Source organism: Miscanthus floridulus, chromosome 2 (assembly GCF_019320115.1).
Source record: "Miscanthus floridulus cultivar M001 chromosome 2, ASM1932011v1, whole genome shotgun sequence".
Classification (NCBI taxonomy): domain Eukaryota; kingdom Viridiplantae; phylum Streptophyta; class Magnoliopsida; order Poales; family Poaceae; genus Miscanthus; species Miscanthus floridulus.
In genome coordinates, this window is record NC_089581.1 from 64,179,204 (window position 1) to 64,196,379 (window position 17,176).

General features: G+C 44.4%; 2 protein-coding genes and 1 pseudogene across 2 annotated transcripts; all 3 read left to right on the forward strand.

Moving 5' to 3' along the window:
* Positions 1 to 2,725: 2,725 nt before the first annotated feature.
* Positions 2,726 to 4,589, forward strand: LOC136536639 (uridine 5'-monophosphate synthase-like). Its single transcript, XM_066528863.1, has 3 exons — positions 2,726 to 2,989; positions 3,109 to 3,159; positions 4,512 to 4,589. The coding sequence occupies exons 1-3, from the start codon at positions 2,726 to 2,728 to the stop codon at positions 4,587 to 4,589; spliced, it is 393 nt and encodes a 130-aa protein (XP_066384960.1).
* Positions 4,590 to 5,512: 923 nt separating this feature from the next.
* On the forward strand, positions 5,513 to 6,300 carry LOC136538989 (NADPH-dependent aldehyde reductase-like protein, chloroplastic; annotated as a pseudogene).
* A 4,281-nt stretch (positions 6,301 to 10,581) lies between these two features.
* Positions 10,582 to 17,112, forward strand: LOC136538990 (plant intracellular Ras-group-related LRR protein 8-like). Its single transcript, XM_066530913.1, has 10 exons — positions 10,582 to 10,801; positions 10,886 to 10,980; positions 11,280 to 11,444; positions 11,919 to 12,029; positions 12,122 to 12,222; positions 13,015 to 13,152; positions 13,723 to 13,771; positions 13,859 to 13,924; positions 14,640 to 14,759; positions 16,753 to 17,112. The coding sequence occupies exons 1-10, from the start codon at positions 10,645 to 10,647 to the stop codon at positions 16,873 to 16,875; spliced, it is 1,125 nt and encodes a 374-aa protein (XP_066387010.1). The 5' UTR covers positions 10,582 to 10,644; the 3' UTR covers positions 16,876 to 17,112.
* Positions 17,113 to 17,176: the final 64 nt, after the last annotated feature.

Genomic DNA, 17,176 nt, shown 5'->3' on the forward strand with positions numbered 1-17,176 from the left:
AACACAAAATCATGAATACACGTTATACCATGACTGTGTATTCATCAAAGAGATGAAAATAGACTTTTGGTGAACATAATGTAGTACCTCCATTTCAAATTATAAGTTGTTTTGGATTTTCAGGATATATAGCTTTTGTTATGCATATATACACTATGTCTAGATTTATAGTGAAAAAATACTTCCTCCATTTCAAATTATAAGATGTTTGGATTTTCTAGATTTATACCTTTTGTTATGCATTTTAGATATACATTATGTCTAGATACAAAGTAAGCAATACATCTAGAAACTCAAAACGTCTTATAATTTGGAACGAAGAGAGTATGTCTCTAGAAATTAAAAACCAAAACGACTTACGGTTTGGAATGAAGGGAGTAGTATAGTGCTACATTCAGGCCCCGTTTGGCACAACTCCATAACCAGCTCTACGTTCGCGTGCCCTTAAACCCGGCTTGATCCACTTATTTTTTCATCCGGAACAGTGTTTTTCTCTCACAAATTCATCCAGCATTCCTCCAAACCATCCAGATTCCTCCAGAATTCAGACAAGCGAACGGGGCCTAAAGGATGAAATCGGGTCGGATACATATGAATACTAGTGATCCTACATTCTATCCCATATCTTGTATTCTATCTCATATTTCTTTCACGGATCTCAGAACCGAATATGGATCATGTCAGATATCTCGTATACATATCAGAAATATGATTTTGAGTATTCAGATTCGAATATCGTACATATATTAAATATTTAGATTTAGATATGAACTATCCATATGGAGTTTTGACCCTTTGGGGACGGGCGAATATCGGGAAATATCCGTCATGTTTCATCCCTGAAGTTATTTTGTGCTAAACGGGTAAAATGAAATGCTGAGGAGTTCTTTAAAACATACTCTCACATAGGATGGATGGAAGATGGAGCAGAAAATAGTAGCTTCTCACAGCTTTGACTAGCTGTGGTGAGCCCTGCACGGGGCTCTATGAGAGAGTATGTTTTAAGGAGCTCCATATGCCGAGTTGTTTTGCCAAACAGTTGTTCACCGAAATAGTTCTAGCTCCACTGGTAAAGCTAAAGTAAAAAAACGACTTCACTAGTGAAGCATAACGGTGCCAAATAGGGTCTCAATTAATATATTTTTTGTGCTCTATTAATGAGGCAATTTTTCTGTATTTTTTAATCTCGTGACCTTTGAGCTAGGCCTTGTTTAGATTGAGGTTAAGAATTAGTATTTGGCACTGTAGCACTTTCGTTTGTATTTGACAATTATTGTCCAATCATGGCCTAATTAGGCTCAAAAGATTCGTCTCGTAATTTACAATTAAACTGTGTAATTAGTTATTTTTTTATCTACATTTAATACTCCATGTATATGTCCAAAGATTTGATGTGATGGAGAGAGAGTGAAAAAACTTGCAATCTAAACAAGGCCCTAGATAGGCAGTTTTCATATTGTGAATTCTGATATGAAGTACAAGGCCATAGGATAGGAATGTGTGCACACTCACAGAAAATCCTACGTCTATATATATGTTTCTCACCTTGTACGTCATCAACCTGCCGATGTGTTGGAGTACGTAGCCACCCCGGTGCTATGGGAACGTGTTAGTGGTAACCTGGATATGGACCGAGGGAAATATTGTCACTCCCTATGTCACGTTCCACCCGATCGAGGATCGAACTTGCCTTGGATAACTTAGGTGGTGTTTGGATCACCCGTATAAGAATTAAAGTTTAGTCCCTAAAGTTTAGTTCTATTGGATTGTTTGAATTTATGGGCTAAATTTTAGTCTTCTAATCTACAATAACTGATTTACTCTTATTTAATTATCCATGCACAGCCATGCATGTGAGCGGTGAGGGGTATGGAGCGTCCAGCGCTCGCCCCGAGGGAGTATAGCCCAGTTTATGGCCTCTTTGGGAGCAAAAGATTTTAGCCCAGTTTTTAACCATTTGCTCACTTTTAGCTTCCCAGTTTAGATCCCCATGACAAAAAAAGACTAAAAGTGCAGGGCTAAAATTTTACCATGGCATCAAACAGAGCCTTATCTCTATAACTAAAAAATTCATACGGTCAACATCTACCCGGCAGGACGATAGGTCGTGCGACCCGCGTCTACCCGGCAGGACGAGTACACGTGCGACACCACAGCCTCCGGCAATTTCTACCTCACCGAACGGCGAGGGCGGACGAAGGGGCACAGGGGTAGGCCATGCAGGCACGTGCGGTGGGCGGCCTGCAGGGTCCGTGGCTCCCCCGCTCCAGGCGGCACAGGACAGGGTGCTGGCGCCGAGGCGCCGAGCGTGAGGCCGCGAGTGCCGGACGGCCGGGCACCACGTCGCCACGGGCGAAGCTCCTCCCTCCGCTCGCCTAAATCCCCGCGCCCCTGCGTCTGAATCCGGCGCGTCCAGCCCTGATCCGTCCCCTCCTCCGCCTCCCAGCGATGGGCGTCGGTCGTGTCTGCCGCGGTGTCCCCTCCTCCGCTTCCCCCGCTGCCAGTGCCGCCGCGGGCAGCCGTTCCCGAGGCTCGCCACGTCCTCCTCCACCTCCCCTTCCTCAGCCCCCTCCGAGACGACGTCCACGTCGGTCACCAAGACGGTGAACGGCGGCGCCCACCACTTCAAGATCACGGGCTACTCCCTCTCCAAGGGGATCGGGGTGGGGAAGTTCATCGCCTCCAGAGTCCTTCAACGCGGGGATGGCGCTAGCTACCTCTCGCTATGTTGGTGAGGCATGGGAAGGTGGGTGAGGAGAAGGTCACCGAGGTCAGGTGGTTCCTCGACTCTAGTGCGGTGCCCGGCGTGCCTGCTGGACCACCCAAGTCGTCGGCTACTGCTAGGAGGGAGTCCTTTGCGAAGAGGGCGGGGTTGGCCACGAACCCCATGGGGAGGAAGCTGTTTGAGGTGAGGGAGGCGAAGCAGAGCAACTTGTGTGTTGCAGCGGATGTTGGGACAGCAAAAGAGCTACTTGAGCTTGTTGACGAGGTATACATGCCATTAGTTCTTGTGTATTTGCGATGCCTTTCTACTATTGCTAATAGTGTGTTAATTTGTTTGCTCCATTTGTGTTGGTTGGTCCAGAGATTTGAATGTTGAATACTCAGGTTGATATCTTTTCTGATTTTACACTAGATTTTGGGGCCAAGCTTCACACAGTATGTTCTCTTGTGACACCATCTTTCCTATCTTCTCTTTTGTTGTATCACTGATCATCATTCTTTTATTTTGTGTCCATAATAGCCTAGTTGGATTTCAAAAATTGTACTTTGTCTATCACAAATCAGATATCGGTCCTCATAGTAGAGATGTAGATGCAGTATCCTTTTGTGTAATCAAAATGGGTTGTCCATTACTGTAAGACAAAATTCCTACACCAGGCCAATCTACTTGGTTCTTTAGCAGCGTTAGCACAGGCTAGATAATTTAGTATTAAATTCCTACATTAGGCTCTTCCAGTTAAATATGATATTATCTTCAGTTATCAGTTATGTTGAATAATTTTTCAGTTCTCCTGTGTCATCCGATGAAAAAAATGTTGAAAATAATTTTCAAGTACAAAACGGATACTATCCTTCATCCAAGTACCAATTACTGGCCATCTAATTTATCTATGTCTGAGTTGTAGTTTTTTTCCTTGCTTGGAGGAACTCATGCTAACCTTCCATTGATTGAGAAACAGAAATGCTTGATTATTTTTTATTTTCAGATATAGGGTTATTTGTTATTTTTAGAATCCAGGTATTTTTTATGTTTATTATTAGTGCAACTGTGTTTCGTAATTATAGGATATTAATTTCTTACATTGGCATATTCTCCTGGTCGTCAGATCAATGATTGGTCTTTACCATATTTTATATGACAGAATTGTTCTCTACATTACTTATATGGCTTGGTGTTAACCTTTTTTTTTGGCATGCGGATGCTGGAGGAATGCCAGTTGCCAAACAAAGTGATTCAGTTATTTTACATCAATTCTGTTTATACAAGCTGTAAACAGTAATCAGCTGCTTAGATTAATGTGGCTAATTTTCTATCGGTGTGGATCAGTCATCTACTGTACTCTTTCTCGCTTCTTTCGGTCTACTTGCGCTGGTGGCGCACTTGGAAAAAAATTCTTTGTAATCGTGTTGCACCTTAGAGCCCGTGCAGCACCGATGGCGTGCTTGCCACGTACGCGTCTGCACCCACCAGCTGAAGGAACAGAGACGGTTACTCATTGTGGCTCCACGTGGAAAGAACGCGTAGCTAGCTGGTTCAGACTCATATGCATTGAGATTCGTGCACAAGGATACATGAATGGCGTGCGCTCAGAGCTTCACAGGCGCCGCGGTACAGCACGACTGCAGAGAATTTTTTTCCGCGCACTTGGAACTTAGGGAGCCGTGGACGATGAAAAGCTCACACTTGGTTTTCTTAATTCTTGCCATAATGATTAAGTGATTATCCTAGGACCAGATTAGCTCCCATGATTACAGCTTTGGCTTGATTGATTCACATGACACATCAGAATCTTGAGACCAGTGGGATGAAGGTGATGCAACTGGTGCAGGAGCTTGTTCACGCCGACACTAGCGGGTACAGCTAAGCTCTTCAATCACCAATGGATGTTTTCATGCTCAGGTTCATTGCTCATCGAGGCTTACCATTTGCTGAATTTTTTTCACGTTCCGGTGTACTTATAGATGTTCGAGTTGAAGGACTCGGTGTTGACATGGGAAGGAGCAGAAGCCACAAGCCATTGATTAAAACCAAAAAATAGGTGTGTAAATATTTCGCATGAGATTTATGGTACACCGTAGACACCCGTTAGTGAAGAAGGGTTTTGTTGTCATGAGGCCTAAAATTGATAACCTGACGGATAAACAAGTTGGCATGAATTATTCTTGTTGTATTCAACAATATAAGTTTGATCCTTTTTGGATTAAATAATACAATAACCCTGTAAATTTGTATCGCTTCTTTTTCTGTGAATCTTCAATCTATTTTATTTTATACCGTGTTTGGTTGTTAATTTGTGTCACCTAAAATGTCATTGTGGCGTTAGCACGGGCAATATACTATAGATTGTAAAACATGTATTGTGAAACACAAACTTGTTATGATTATCTTTCCGTAGCACTTGATTCCTAAAGAAGTGCAAGCTTATTTTTCACGTATCGTAGGCATGAAGTGATGCGACAATTGATGTTGATGTTTTAATTTTGCATTCAAATTTAGAGTTATATTTTAACTATCTATCTTTCGTGAAGACTTATGTAAAATTAGTTGAAACATTATGATTGCAGTATCTATTTTAGATAACAGTATAATACACGCTCATACATATGTTATCGTGGTATTACACGTTCCTATCGTAACGCACGATCATTTACATACTAACCTCTATAAATCCACAGCCATCGCGCGTTGTGGAGCATAGCAAAACTCGTGCTGAGCCAACAGCCAACACACAAGCACAAGACTAAAGTGCGTGACGCCGCGAGGGGTTAAGCCAGCAAGCAGCTAGCCATGGCAGTCGCAAACGCCGAGAACACGTCGCTGCTCCCGCTCGACGGCCGTGTCGCGCTCGTCACTGGCGGCTCCCGCGGCATCAGCCGCGAGGTGTCCTCCCACCTCGCCGCCCTCGGCGCGCGCGTCGTGGTCAACTATGCGTCTAATTCAGCCAGGGCAGACGAGCCCGTTGCGGAGCTCGCCTTCCGCGGCTACCAGTCCGTGGCCGTCCGCGTCGACGTGTCGGACCCGGACACTGTGCACGCACTCTTTGACCACGCCGCGGAGGCGTTCGGGTCCCCGCAGCATATGGTGGTCTGCTGTGCGGGCGTCCTCAATGGCAAGTACCCAGCGCTCGCGGACACCGCCGTCGAGGACTTCAACGCCATGTTGGCGGTGAACGTGCGCGGGACGTTTCTCGTGTGCCACGAGGCGGCGAACCGAATCCCAGCCAACAGCGGCGGCCGCATCGTGACGTTCTCGTCGTCCGTTGTGGGCACGCTCCTGCCAGGATGCGCGGCGTACACAGCGGCTAACGCCGCCGTGGAGGCGATGACGAAGATCCTAGCCAAGGAGGTGGCGGCGAAGGGGGTGACCACGAACGTGGTTTCGCCAGGGCCCGTGCGCACCGAGCTGTTCTTGGCCGGGATGGACGAGGCACTCCTGCGGTGCGAAGGGTGGAGCAGCACTCCATGGGGCGCATCGCCGAGACGACAGACGTGGCGCCGGTGGTGGCGTTCCTGGGCAGCAACGCCGTGGCTTGGGTGGACGGGCAGGTCATCAGGGTCAACGGCGGTTTCGTCTAATAAGGGTCTAAGTGCGGCAGGTGTTCAAATATAGTGACATCTACCACACATACAAGTTCTTTTTTAAAAAATAACGATACAACTAAGATGTCCGTAGGTTCGAACGTCTCGCTCCGCTCACTCCCGCACACGTCGTTCGTCTAGCAACCATCTCCATTATCCGCTTGTCCGTTTCTAAAAAAAAAATCACTCACATACGCCTCGCTCCACTCCGCTCCCGCACGCGATGCTCGACTGCCAGCCCTACCAAGCACGGCTGCCACGCGGCCGCCTGTGAATCGCAGCGCACGACTGCTGGCCCTGCCAGGCGTGGCGCTCGGCTACCGGGCCTGCTAGGTGCGGCGCGCGACTGCTACCTCCCAGCCGCGTCGCGCAGCCATTGCCGCCGTGCTGCTGCGTCCGACGAACTTCACATGCGGATGAGCCTCCATTCTCCCGAGCAGCACGGAGATGTTGCGATATGCTGAAAACGCATGTTGCAAACGTATGTTTCAAGTGTTTCGTATGTTTCAAGTGTCTCATATGTTTTCAGAGATATGTTGCAATTGTTTCACATGAATATTGCAAAGTAGACCATTTATTATTTTTTAGGCAAAGCAAGTACTTATTCCCAATATCCATTCAGTTAGCAGAAAGAAGGTACACCAGTCCGATGGTCAAGATAATGTGTCAACAAAAGTGGAAAACCGATACATATTCATCGGCCAAGATACAGGTATCCAAGGAAAGAAGTAACCACATTATTGTGAAGTTTCTAAACTGTTATGGCTATAAACATAATACACGCTGCAGCCATAACCAAGCTTTACTTTCCTTAGATAACAACTGAGAAAACACCTAACAGAGACATGAATGTGCATTGCCTAATTTGACCTACATTGAATATTTTCGGTATTGAATTAGACATTCTTAACAGCTGATTATGTAGAGATTTTTTTTTACCCCCAACTGCTTGATGGCAACCAGATTAAGGTCTACAGCCATCTCTCCCATGAATGATTCCCCTATTGGTCATTTTTTGCGGAACTAATTCCAATTAGGCCATTGGACTATCCATTGCATAAATTTATATTTGCGAAATCTTTAAAATTCACTGTAATTTCTGCATAAGATGTACCTCAACCAAACTGTGGAATCAGCCACAGGAAATAAGAGTTGTCCTAGGAATTATACACATGTTGTCTTGAAGATGCTGAAACTCCGAACCCTAAGAAGGAAGAGAAGGAAGCAAGTTAAAATCAATCCTGAAAAACAAAAATGAAACAAGATCAGAAGAAGTAGCAAGCATGTAACCAATTTGCAGCACGCGTATAGGTAGCTAGGGTTTTGCAACCAGAGGAGCACACGTTCCCCAGCGGGAGGAGGCGTTGAGGAGCCCGCGCGGAGGATGGGGGACGGAGGGGGCCACCAGGCCCACCCACGTCAGCGCGTCGCCCGCAAGGGGCATCGCCGCGTCGTGACCACCGCCGCCTCACACCTGCCGCTGCCTCGGGCGGTAAGGGGAGAGAGAGGAAGGGGAGGGAGAAACGGAGGTGAGAGGTAGGCGAGGGAGGGCCGTGGAGGAGGAGGAGGGCGGGTGCCGCCATCACAGCTCACGTCGTCGCCCTACCCACATTGGAGAGAGATAGTGAGAGCGAAGATGAGAGAGGAGGGAGCGAGAAGCTGGATGGAGAAGCGAAAGTTGGGATATATATTTGCTTCTCTAGATTTGGAAGAGAAGCGGGGGAAGTAGAGGAGAAGTGGGAGAAGCCAAGGTGTCGGGGTTATGATACCCCGAGTATCTCAAGACACCGATTAGTTAGCCACTAGGGAGGTCATGATACGCTAGCTAGTATAAGCCCGAATGACCGATGCCCAACTTAGTCGTGCAAGCCCGAACCAGCGTGGCCCAACTAAGTTGTGCAGGCGTGGGTCGAATGCTGCGACAAGGAGTCACCCATGACCTCTCCCTCTTCCCTCCACCACATGCCACACGACGCCGCACGACACCGCACAACCTCTCTCTCTCTCTCTCTCTCTCTCTCTCTCTCTCTCTCTCTCTCTCGTCCCAACCCCTGGAAGGGGCGAGGAGGGGTCGAGCCTCACCAGGTACAACTGTCTAGACAAGGATAGACACGCCTACTCAGTCCGCGAGGACCAAGGAGACAGCCGTCTCGGAGTAGGCGCCATCCCTACACCACGCCGCAGACAAGAGAGGACCACTAGGCGGGGACGACAGCTACGGTGAGCACCTTCCAGGTACGACGACGGACGTACAATCCCACCCACTACGGGATGGGGCTCGCGGCTATGGCCTTGACTTTCAGGGGTACTACTTCTAGGTACGACGACGGGCTACTACTACTACTTCCAGGTATGACGACGGGCGTACAATCCCATCTAGGCCAGCGTAGGCCACGACCCTGAAAGCCCGAGATCGTGGCCATTAGCTCCACGAGCAGTAATACAACCAACGGCCTGGGGGCGGCTACCAACTCCTGTACGATGCCTTTGGAAGATTAGGAGGCGGTGACGAAGGCCACGACGAAGACCATGTCGCACAAGACGGCTGGCGAACCACCACCGTGCCAACCGTGCTGCCACGGTCGGCATAGTAGCACTACGCCACCCCCATACCACGACGTGAGCACAAGACCATGACGACAATCACCCCCGGACGTGCGCTACACCAAGATAAGATGGCCTTCCTTGCCGGCCAAGCTAGCTAGTTTCCCTCCCTCAGGCTCACGACCGTACGGTCGGGAGAACCTCCTTACGGCCTAGCTCCAGACTCTATATAAGGGTAGTCAGGGCATCAATCCAAGGAGGACGGACTCTCGAGACTTCATTCAGGCAGTTCCTCTCCACTCTTCTACCTCTTTCACTCTTCTTGCAACCCCCATTGTAAGAACTTCAGAGCATTCAACCGAGGAACATGCACTCGATCTTCTCTGAGAATGGACGTAGGCCTCCGGCCTAAAATAGTATAATTCCTTGTGTCTTTTGGATACTCCCATCGTCTTCCTGGAGCAGCGCGACATTCATACAAATTCACTAGTCGGTTGACAAAACACTAACACAAGGAGAAGCGCGAGAAGCGGCTTTCGACAAAATCCACTCCAAGCGATCTGGGCAACACAATCGGAGATCCGATGGCTGAAAAAATTAGGGTGACATGGACCCTGCTTCTCTTGCTGGAATCGGGTGGGTTTTGTAGGGGAGAATGCTAGGTTGGCGCACAAAGGCCTATTCAAGTACCAAAAGGATAAGTTTCAGAATCTAAAAATGGTGTTTTGAGAGTTTATTAGGACATCTATAAAAATTCAAGATAATTTTAGAAGCTTAAAAATACTTTTAAAAGTTGAAGGCCCTTCGTGACACCCGTAATGCTCAAATAAACTTCAAACTACCTGACTCCTTCCCCTCACAAATGCTAGTTTTTTTGCTATGGATATCCATAGATATTAATGCATCCATGGTCCTTTGACTTATCAACATGTGCCACTTAAATTCACGAACTTTAAAAATATGTTTTAGGTCTCTGAACTTGTTAATATAGGTGCACCGCACATCCCTAAACTTGTTAATAAGTGCATAGCAAGTCCATTTATGGACTGTACCAACCAGTGCGGTGTACTAATTAACAAGTTTAGAGAAAAAGATGCATTTTCAAGAGCCGTTCATGTATTTAACTATACATCTTATAATAAGAAAAATAAAATGAATATTTTGGACTCATTTGTTTTACACCCAATACATATACGTGCATGCTCACCACTATAAAAGTAATTACACACATCCTACTTCTATAAATAGTTACCTTTAAAGATTTCTTGTACGTATCTTACATGCTCACCATAAGTATTGTGTCCAAAAGATGCAACTTAATTTTATAGTTTGATGACCTATGTGTACTTAGTATAAGACAAGTTCTTGTACTGTCGAAGTAATGTTTTATAGTAATGATGCGGAAGTCACTTTTTATAATTTGATTTGACATGAGAAGAGAGTAAGGCCGTTTGGTTCCATGTACAATTAATTTTATAATGAGCTCATGTTTAGTTCTCTAAAATTTTAATTAGCATTTGAACGTCGAACGTGACACAAATTAAACTTTAGTCACTGAATTTCAGAACACAAGAAGAAACGAAGAAGATATAAAAAAAAAGAAAAAGAAACGGGGCCGAAAGTATATCTCGTTTGGGGTTAATGAGTGGAAGTATGGTCGCCTGGTTTACCGTAAGAGAAAAGTACTGTTCCTTAACCGGAAAAAATATGGGCAGACAAGCCAAAACGAAAAGGGCGGACTCACGGATTCTGTTTGGCTTGCCTTTGGGCTGGTGACGGACTGACGGCACAGAGGTAATGGAGGCCGCACCTACCACCATCACCGTCCAGGTCAAGTTCGCCGGGCGGACCATCCCCGTGGAGGTCCCGGCCGCGGCCTCCGGCGCGGAGCTGAAGCGCCTCCTCCAGCCGCTCACCAATGTCCTCCCGCGCGGCCAGAGGCTCATCTGCAAAGGCACCGATCCCCAAACCCTTGTTACCTCTTGAGTCCGCAGATTCGTTCCCATAGTAGCCAATCCTCACTCCCTCGTGGTCGCAGGCAAAGTGCTCCAGGATGCCGCAAGCCTGAGCTCGATGCAAGTTGTGGACGGATCCAAGGTCATGCTCATCGCGTCGCAGGGGCTTCATCAGGGGGTACGGCATCGGTGACCTCGATCTGTCCTAATTCCCCATATCTGTGCTGCTTTAGTCTTTCTGTTAGTTAGTTCAGATATTTAGCATTGAGTTTGTTGGAGTAGGATGTCCATGAGCGTGTCCATAAGTTCGATTTTTTACGGGTGAGCTGTGCTGGTACCTGGAAGTGCAGGGAGGAAAATTTCAGTTGCTCCTTGTTACTTGGCAAGTGTTCCATAGACAATAGGGTAACTTGCTTAATTTCACCATTGAATGTGGAGTGTTTACAGAATCTGCTTTCGTTGTCTACTCTTAAACAGGATGGTCCTATCACAAATAATAGCAGTAGCTCAGCAACAACTGTAAGAAGGCCTTCAAATGTTAAGGAGAATCAAACACAAAAACCAGAGGCAATTGTCACCAAAAGCCGATCTGAGCGCTGGAAGTTAACAGGTGTTGTTGCGCTGAATGATTGTGACTTGAAGGTATCTTATTCTGATTTGTTTGAATCACTTTTATGAAGGTCCTGTTGATGCATACCTGCATAGGATAATTGTGATTTGAATTTGTGAAATCTACAAATCTACCCATGGCCAATGGAAGTGCTCTCAGCATGTTGGTCATGAAGAAATACCATTATATGCTTTATTACCGCCTTTATTACAATTTGCATACAGACCCTAGAAGAAAATGTCTAACACTAATTTTGCAAGGATCCTTTTGTAGATTTCTGGTCATGATTGACACAATGATCTGTACCCATAAACTATATACTGAATTAGTTATGGCATCTCAGTTTGGTGCCTACAGTTTTATCACCAAGCATTCGATGATATTGATTTGTTATCACTTGGTTATTGATTCAATGATATTGATTTGTTATCACTTGGTTATTTTCCTGTACCAAGTCCCTCTGAACAAAGTTAGACTTAAATCTTTGTGGGTGTCTTTCTCTATAGGTAGTGCCTGAAGAAGTCTGGGATTGTGGCCCCTCGATACGAATATTAGACATCAGCAACAACAGTATCAAGGAAATTCCACACAAAATCTCTGCTCTTAAATCTCTGAATGTAATTATTCTTTCCCACCGAGTGAATTGGGTTATTTTCTCCTTCCATAAGGAACTATAATTGTGCGTACATGACTTAATTTTATATTGCAGAAATTGCTCCTAACTGCCAATGATATAGCTGATGATAGCATCTGCTGGGAAGGTCTATCATGTCTTCAAAAGTTATTGAATTTATCTTTAAGCGAAAACCAGTATGTCCGATTCTGAAACTCTTGTCATGTTACTGTTATTCATAGGAGTACTATGAATACTCTGTGATGTTGCCAGTGGATATAAAGCAATGTTTATAGCTATGTTCTCCAAAACTGTTTTTTGTTCTTTATATTCTCAAACTTTTGCTTTGACTCATCCACTGTGAGCTAGCAGCTAGGTATTGGCAAATCAACCAATAGCTGTCAGAAAGCTGAGCATGCCATATGTTGAAGTATAAGAGAGAACACATACTAAATCTTGGCTTCTAACTTCTTCTTTAGTGTGTTGTAGAATCCTTCAGGCAGGAGATATATCTGAGTGGTTAGTTAGGTGCAGATTATTGTGCTAAACATGAACTCCCTCCGTTCCAAATTGTGTATCTAGGTGCATAGCAAAAGCTATGTATCTAGAAAAGCCAAAACGACTTACAATTTGGAATGGAGGGAGTACATTAGTTCTCTGAAGATGTCCATATGTGTTCATGATTTTTTTTTTTGGTTAAATGGAATAGTTGAATTATCCTATTGAGCAACTAAACCTCATGGCCGCATTGTATTTCACTTATGTTTCTGTCAACACGTTGAATAGAAAATTTCGCAGTTGACTCCTGCCACCAAGATGCATGTAAAGTATCACATTGGTACAAAAAGGGGATATTTCATAGTTCTAATTAGAAAGAATACAATATCTCTTATCTTCTTAGTGTTATTGAGCATGATGACAGATAAGCATGTTTTGTTATACATGAAAATAAGATAATGTGATCATCCACTTTCTCCTTTATCTTGCAGACTGGTTAGCTTGCCATCAACTTTGGGATCGCTGACTTCTCTACGTGAACTACGTGTTGCAAATAACAGGCTTGATAACTTGCCTATAGAAATAGGACTGCTGAAGCACCTCCAGATACTCATAGCGAGTAACAATAGGTTTGTGCCAGAACTCTAATCATTCTTGGCTTGCAGTACCTTATTTGTTCTGTCATATTTTTATGTATTTATAGCTGAATTCTGATTTTGCACTCTTGTTTATTCTACATACTGGTAAAGGAATGCTTCAGATCAAGAGTGATGCGATGTTACTGATGTGTTCCCATTTGAGATTGACTGTTTGTCAAGCATGTTGAGGGTTGAAAAGAACCATGTCTGGATGGTTTGATGGATTAATGTCCTAACATTGAGACTTGTCTGCTGACAGCTATAACTATATAGTGCTGATTCTATTTTTAATGCAACTTTATTATATTTATGTAACCCAAAGAGTACATTTGCAGCCTAGAAAAAGTCAAAGACCTTAGTCAGTTTCTGTTTTCTAGTGCACTTCATAGTTAGTAATGTGCAAACACTAGTAGGTTGAGTTCTATTCTATCATAGAAAAAAGATGTTATTGGGAGAAGAAATGCCTTTTCTGTTACTTCTTATGAAAACTATACTAGTACGGAATTAAAACTTAAATGTTATGGTGAATGTCACATTTGACTCGTTTACACTTGTTGGCAGGATAACTTCATTGCCTTCATCAATAGGAGATTGTGAATCTCTCACTGAGGTGTGTTGTCTCTCATATATGACCTGCTTCTGCCTCATATATTCTTGTAGAGCACTCTATATTGAACCTGATTTTTGAATTTTTCAGGTTGATCTGTCATCAAATCTCTTAACTGAACTGCCAGAGGCCTTTGGGAACCTTTGTAATCTTAAGGTGTGTGCTTTTAGATGCATGAAAGGTGCATTTGTAACAAAAACATAAAATTACTAAGATGATATATGTATCATCACTTACAGCAAATGAAGTGCTGAATTAGCATATTGTGTTATCTTAATTTGTTAAAATTCCAAATGTCTCATTGTGAGATAGCAATGATTTTCACAATATGGATGATACCACAAAATATTCATTGTCCAATTGCAAGTATGTTCACATAGAAGTTGTATAAATGAGCACCAAGTTATTAGTCCAGTGCATAGCAGCAGAACTACAAGATGTATGAGATTTAATAGTGTGCAACAAAACTTGTGCATGCAGTTTTGTGGCCTTATGAAAGCGGAGTTATTTTCTTTGTTTCTCAGTATATCATGCATGGAACTTTGGGTTTATGACCTGGGACAGTCACAAAGAGTCAATTGTTCTTGAATACTATTATTTCATTAACACCTATTAGTAGACCAGTTCAGTTTAACTTGACGAAACTTTTGTACCATGCTGCTTCTGGTTCTTCTACAATATCAGTTGAGGGTAATATTTATTTGTGTCCTTTTTTGCTACAGATTTTTTTTTTTTTTCATTTACAGTTGCACATTAGCGACCAGTGTGTAACATTCTTTATATGAAACAAATTTATTCAACAGCTTTTGCATGTAAGGAACATATCTACCAGTGTTTAACATTCTTTATATGAAACAAATTTATTCAACAGGTTTTGCATATAAGGAACAATGGCCTGACGTCCTTGCCAGCAACATTATTCAAAAAGTGCTCGCAGCTTATTACACTCGATCTCCATGGCACAGAAATCACAAATGATGTTCTTCGACAGGTACCATTTCCTTAAGAGTCTGCCTGCCTGCCCGTGCATGTTCATATTTTCCCTTCGCACAGTATATTGATACTACTTTGTTACCTTCATTGCCGCATTGCGATCTGCTTTGTATGGTCACACCCTATATTTTAGTGACTATGTTATCCTAAGGTGGCGTTTGGTTCGTGGGATAAGGAGGATGGGAAAGGGATATCATAACCCAATGACCTCATAACCCATGTTTGGTTTTATGGATTGGGAAATACAGTGGGTTTGGGTTTGGGAAACTAGAGCCTCGTATCCCACCAAAACTATCCCGCTGGGAGGGGTGGGTTACGAACAGGATACGGCACCTGCGTCGTCTTCCTTGTTGTTGGGAGCGGTGCGGCACGCGCGGGCTCAAGCTAGGGAGGGAGCTTGAAGGCGAGGTGGAGCAGAGAACCGTCGCTTCACGTTGCACCGCCTCCATCTGCTCTGCCAGCCGTAGCTGCCTCGCCAAGCGCGCGAGACACCGCCGCTGCCGTCTCGTGGAGCCTCGCATGCGGTGACCTTCTGAGGCACGGAAACAGCGCACGCGCCGGTGGCCGCAGCTACGGAAGAGCCGCTCGCCTCTCATGCGCCGCCTGCGTGGGGGTGAGCCGTCGGCAGGGAGCTGCTAGCACTGTGTGCCTTCATGATTGGATCTGACGAAGCTGGATGCCTGGAACTGAGCGCAGCTATCTCACGAGGAAGAAGAACGACTTTTTTCTGTTTTTTTTTTTTAATTTTGTGGGCCCCAGCTCATAACTCATCCCAATCCAAGATAAAGCCAAACGTGGGAAATGGATACGATCTGGTATCCTGATCCCTAACCCACACCATCTTTTCTATCCTCATAACCGAAACCCATTCCCCATGGCTAACCAAACACCACCTAAACGCTAAATGGAAACAGTCGGTCACCCTTCATTTAGTGTTTACGCCGTTTACCCCATTCCCCATGGCTAACTAAACACCACCTAAATGCTAAATGGAAACAGTCGGTCACCCTTCATTTAGTGTTTAGGTCGTTTAGACTGTTTAAACGGAGCTAAACGGTCAAAACGGTTTTACATAATAAAAAAAACTTGACCTACGGGGTTATGACGGCCCCCGGGTTTCCCTTTTAAGAAGATCTTCTCACACAGATCGAGAAAGCCCCCGAACCCCCGTCCCGCATCCTAACGCAGGAGGTGCCGTAACCCTATGAGAACCGGGCCGGAGCCTACCACTGCGCTTTGGCACATGAGGACGGGCGAGGGGATTTTTTTAACCTCAGTCTGAAATCCGCTCTCATGGGGAGTCGAACTCAGGACCTGAGGAGTGCCGCTGGGTCACCTAACCGTTAGGACTAGGCGCCCTTTGGCAAAACGGTTTTACATAATATTGCCAAAATTTATAATTTATTGATATAAAATCAATTATTCTAGCATTTATACATTTTTATGTAAGTTAAAATTAATTATTTTAGTATGTATATATATTTATGCATGTAAAAAGAATCTAATATATATATTTGAAATCAAATATACATATTTATAAATATAATAAACTTAAGTATACAAATTTATGCATGTAAAACTCAACTGGATTAATCTGGTGTTCGCTTAAACAACCATTTAAGCAGTCTTTTAGGCCGTTTAAAACTGTTTACCTCCATTTTTTAGGGCGTTTAGACCGTTTACTCCCTTTTTTTTACCATCTAAACGGTCAATCGTTTAATTTCCATTTACCTTCTAAACAAAACAGCTTGCCACCGTTTATCGTTTAGCGGCCGTTTAAACAGTTTAGGCCGTTTAGGCGAACACTAAATATCATCATTTGTTAGCAGTGGCCTAGTAGAGATGCAAATTTTATATATATATATTTTTTTAGACAAGTACAGCACTTGCGTATAGCTGACTAATTTGGCTGCATAAGTTTTGGCCTTGGGCTCTGATAGAGGCACTTTCCAGTGGCATTCTCAATTTGACCTGTTCCAATTCCCAAACAGGTGGAGGGGTGGGAGGAGTTTGACGAGCGGCGGAGGCAGAAACATCAGAAGCAGCTCGACTTCCGTGTCGGCTCATCTGGTGTGTTTGACGAAGGCGCGGATGATGATAACAGGCGAAGGTGATTGATTGCATGCCTGTTGTGAGCATAATCGTTTGCTATGACATTTCTCCCAAACAACCGTAGAAGTGTGCAACTGAGAACTGAAGATCATTTTTATGGAGCATGAGATCAACTTTTTTACTCAGTCACATAGATAGACGTGTTGAGAAATGCATGGCACTGCTGAATATTTGTAACATGGTACTATGGAACCAGACTTAGACAAAAATACAATGAATGACACATACTGTTACTGTTACTGTTACTGTCAACACATGTACCTACATCCTTGGAAAAACCCGTGGCAGACAACGAGATAAACA